Below are 4,537 nucleotides of genomic sequence, written 5' to 3' on the forward strand. Positions count from 1 at the left end.
GAACACTAGCAGGTTACATTGGCGTGCAGTGACTTTTACTTACAGGCAAGAGCTGATGCTGATCACCAACCCTTCCCACCACTCGCTCCCAAATTCACACACACACACCAGCCACCAGCCGAGTTCCCCCATTTAAAATTGAAATAATGTAACTGTCAGTGCCATTTTATAATCACATGAAATAGAGAGGAGACTGCCAATAGATAGCGTCCACTAGGAGGCGGCCTACAAGTGTGCCGACTTACATTTACCCACCACACTTTGTTTGACAAATGTTTGTCCTTTTCAACAAAGTTTTGCGCATATAAAAATTAAATTGCAACACGTTGTCAAATTGTCCAAAGGAGCGTTTGGTTACTGTTTCTTGAGAGGTTCATACCTCACCTCGGCATACGACAGGTCATTGTTGTTTAGCCTTCATTTGCCCGTTCTCAGATCAGTTTTAATGAACTCTAGTCTCCTTCCCATGGGTTCGGCTACCAGATAAATTAACATTAGGCGACACTCTGTTCGATGGTCTTAAAATGCGGCGGCAATTTACTGGAAGTGTTTGCATAGTGGCACCCTGCATGAAATAGTTTTTCCTTACAGGTTTGTTCTATGGCTTTATCGTGAAAGCAACCAAATGGCAGCAAAACTTGCCAGCTTCAAGGCTTCATATTGCTTAACTGCTGGTCGCCCCCTTGCTCAACTCGTGGAACGTTACTCACCATGCGAGACAGGCTGGTCGGCTCACGGGAGTCACATATTCATTAACCCTCTGAATGCTCTCAGACACAGCGATTCATTAGTAGGCTACTCGCCTGTCAGTTCGCATATGTGTATTTTACACAGCGTGTTAATGTTTGTATCGATACAAGTCGTCCAGAAAAAACATCCAAATGGAACATCCGGAAGACCCGGAAGTGAGGTATTTTGTCGCGGCATTGCTTCGGAGGAAGGACAAAAATTGACATGTTTTGGTGACTAATCAAACATAAACAATGTTTAGATAGTTTTGAGTAGCCCTAGTCCTCTTTAAGATGTAATAGTTTATTTGTACCCCACTCAATTAAAAACAAAAAATAAAAAAAATCATTAGCCCAATACATTTGTTCCCAGACTGACCAATGATAAGGATCTCACCCTTCACCTATTTCACCCAGTGTTTGTAAATAGTCAAAATATAGCCTAACTATATCATAATTATTGCTTTCCCTCACCATAATTATTACATTACTTAAAATAGGCTACCTGAACAAAATGCACACATAAAATGCAATAAAAAGTCCTACCCTAATTTAAAAGTGAAAGTCCTCTCTATGGCAGAGGTGGTGTAGACACACACACTCTGAAATTAACCTCTGCATTTAACCCATCCAGGGAAGTGACACACACACACACAGTGAAGTGAAGTAACACTAACCCAGAGCAGTGGGCTGCCATTGGCGGCGCCCGGGGAGCAGTGATAGGGGTTAGGTGCACTTCAGCCGTGGATGTGGGCATGGGAGAGCAGTGGTCTACCACTTCCCCCGCCCACATTTTTCCTACTGGTCGGGGATTGAACCGGCCACCCTTTGGTTTCCGGCCTGAAACCCTAACCAGTAGGCCACGGCTGCCCCATTTATAGTGAATTAATGATTTATTAAATTAAGACTTCTTCTTGAGTCATTCATGATACCTGTAAGTATAAACCTCTGTATAAAGCCTAATTCACACAAATGTGAACAATGTGTAACAGTCAAGAGAAGAGACTAGTTTAGTTTATAATTTATTGTTTTTGAGAAAATTACATTCTCTCCCCCAGAGACTCTTCAGGGGTCTGGCTGAGTCACCGCACAGAATGGACACACCCAATTCACATGATGAATGACAGCAATTTGAAAGGGCACGCTACACAACCACCAGGGAAAGCATATTTTTTGATGGCCAAAATGGTGTGAAATAGCAAACCTCATCACATTCCATGATGTGCTTTTAACGGGGGGGGGGGGGGATCTCCACATCAGATTCAGCCAAAAGGGAAAACTCGATCAAGGTTCTATTCTTCGGTCATGATGGCCTTCAGTTGCACCTGGATGTCCTCGGCGTAGGGCTGGAACCACACACGGAGCTCCTCCACCTTGGCCTCCAGTGTGGTGCGCAGGTTCTCAGAGGTCTTCTCCATCTGCTTCTGGAGGACTTGGAGATTTTCTTTCGCTCCCACTGCCTGGGTACTCAGCACTTTGCCCAGCTCACTTATGACTGGTTCCATGCGCTTCTGCACAGACTCAGACCATGTGCCGGTGCGGGAGTTCAGCTCAGCAATGTAGGTTTCCATTTTGCTGGGAGGGGAAAAGACAGTAAGCATAAGATTCGATTTTTAGCGGTTCATTTAACGTATTTCTGACGAAACTGTTCATTGCTTGAAGTAAGTAAGTAAGATTGAAAGAACATAATATTGTAAAGGCATGTGCACCTTGTTAGAGAGAAAGAAAGAACGAAATAAAGACAAAAAAGTATTAATCCAACGGGATAGTAAATGGTGAACTAAAATAATAAAACAGGTTAAAAGTGTCTAGTGAAAGGGAAACCCTCTGCTTTTTCACAGTTTGCTGGATTCACCACTGCAGCACAAAGCTATAGAGTCATTAAGTTAACTGGAGAACAGCTGACCTGCGGATCTCTTGGGAGTCTTTGCCCAGGCGTTTCTTCAGTTTGCGGATGTAGGGCTTCATCCTGCCCGACACATCATCAGCGTTCTGCTGGGCAAGGCTCTGCAGCTCTTCAGCGTACACCCTGGCCTTTTCCTGGGCCTCGTTCAAGTGGATCTGGAGCTTATTCGCCAGCAGTGTCATGTCTTGACCCAGCTGAGCGGCCGTGTCCTCGGCAAAGGGAGCCAGCTTGGTTTGGAGGTCATCTCGGTACATACTCAGGTCTGCCAAGATGTTCTTGGTGAGTGTGCTGGACACAGGAGGACACAAATTCACACACACACACACCCACACACACACAAACACACACACACACACACACCGATATTGCATTTATGTTTAGGATTTCATTAAGATGACTCAGTATAACAAATAGCAAAACATTTTCAGGGGTGGAAATGAAGCGAGCTGTGTCCTATAGGGACATATAACGTGAGATAGTGCTCCATGGCCGAACACAGGAGCGCAGCAAGCTCAACTCACTCTAGTTCCTCGCGGATCTGAGAGCTCTCGATGGTCTTCTTCATCTCCTCTGCTTTGGTATTGATGTCAGCCATGTACTTCCAGAAGCCGTCAACAGCCACCTCCCATGGCTCCTTAGGCTGGTCCTGGACCATAGACAGGGACCAGCCATGGGCGCCTACAGGAGAACACACTCAGCTTAGGACCAAAGGTGTCATATGAGCATGAGAAAAAATCATTGAGAGGAAGTTAAGCAAGTGAACTACTTCTGTCGTGCCGTTGATTTGAAATCTTACCTGAGAGGACTGTTAGAGCAACAAACACTGCTACAACCTTCATGGTGATCTAAAAATAGAAAGACACAGCTGATATGTTAATAAACTTTATATCATACTAGAAATTATCACAATATCACAAATTGTAAATTTAAAATTAGAAAATCAAACAGGTTAACTGGCTTGGAGATGTACCTGTTCTGATGTCTTTGGCCGTATGGTGCGCAGAGTGGACCAAGGTAAGAGATATTTATAGCAAGCTGAATTGACTGAACCAGTAGGTGAAGTGGCAACCTCTGTCCGAAGGTCCTCATAAAAGATGCCCTGTTCCTTTTTTATTGCAGTGCAATCATTCCATTCCATTCCACGTCGCCTCAGTTTGGTGCCAAAGGAGCATGGTATCAATCGATTGAAGTTGACTTGGCAGAACTTTGTTTATGTGTCAGATGAAAATGCCATACATTTCTATCACATGAGCTGATGTGATGTGCCCTCCATAACATATCCACAATTCCTCACTGTGTGGGAGAAAGAAATGTTCATGAGATGTGTTTAAATGCACATTAGGGCGAAGGACACATCAACTAACTTGTTTAGATATCATAGGCTACCACAACGAAATGTGTCTAAAAGACAAGGCCATTAAAATGAAATGTAACCCTATCTCCACATTTTTAGTTATTTTCTGGCAGTAATTTTCTTTTGAATGATCCCCTTATAAAATGTCAGTATAGATATGATTTTGTTATTGTCTTTGTCACTAACATACTTTACAGGTTGATATGAGGGTTCAGAAGGACAAGGTTACAGTTTTACCTCTTTGGTCATAATGTCTAAGGAACACTATGCCTGTTATCACTATTTCCATCTGCCCTGTTACAGTGATAACATTCAGGCCAGTCTTGTTGTTGGTTAGTCTGCAACTTATCTTTACCTTTTATTGATTATTAATGTTTTCTTGGCATAAATTAGTTGTCCTCTTGTGGTGTGTGTGTGTGTGTGTGTGTGTGTGTGTGTGTACGAGTCCTTATTGAATTACCTGGTGGAAAGCCGTGCGATTTACATCTCAACAATGGTGAAGTTAATCTGTGTGTGATCATACAATGCCCATTCCAGAATAGTATAGTA

The 4,537-nt window shown here is 43.2% G+C and overlaps 1 protein-coding gene across 1 annotated transcript; it reads right to left on the bottom strand.

The window, feature by feature from the left end:
* Positions 1 to 2,020: 2,020 nt before the first annotated feature.
* apoea (apolipoprotein Ea) lies at positions 2,021 to 3,473 on the bottom strand (the record flags this gene model as incomplete). The annotated part of the gene is made up of 4 exons (XM_080838086.1): positions 2,021 to 2,303; positions 2,635 to 2,922; positions 3,156 to 3,312; positions 3,431 to 3,473. The coding sequence occupies 4 exons, from the start codon at positions 3,471 to 3,473 to the stop codon at positions 2,021 to 2,023; spliced, it is 771 nt and encodes a 256-aa protein (XP_080694212.1).
* Between the last annotated feature and the right edge of the window lie 1,064 nt (positions 3,474 to 4,537).

The sequence above is a fragment of the Sprattus sprattus genome, assembly GCF_963457725.1.
Source record: "Sprattus sprattus genome assembly, chromosome: 4".
NCBI lineage: Eukaryota > Metazoa > Chordata > Actinopteri > Clupeiformes > Clupeidae > Sprattus > Sprattus sprattus.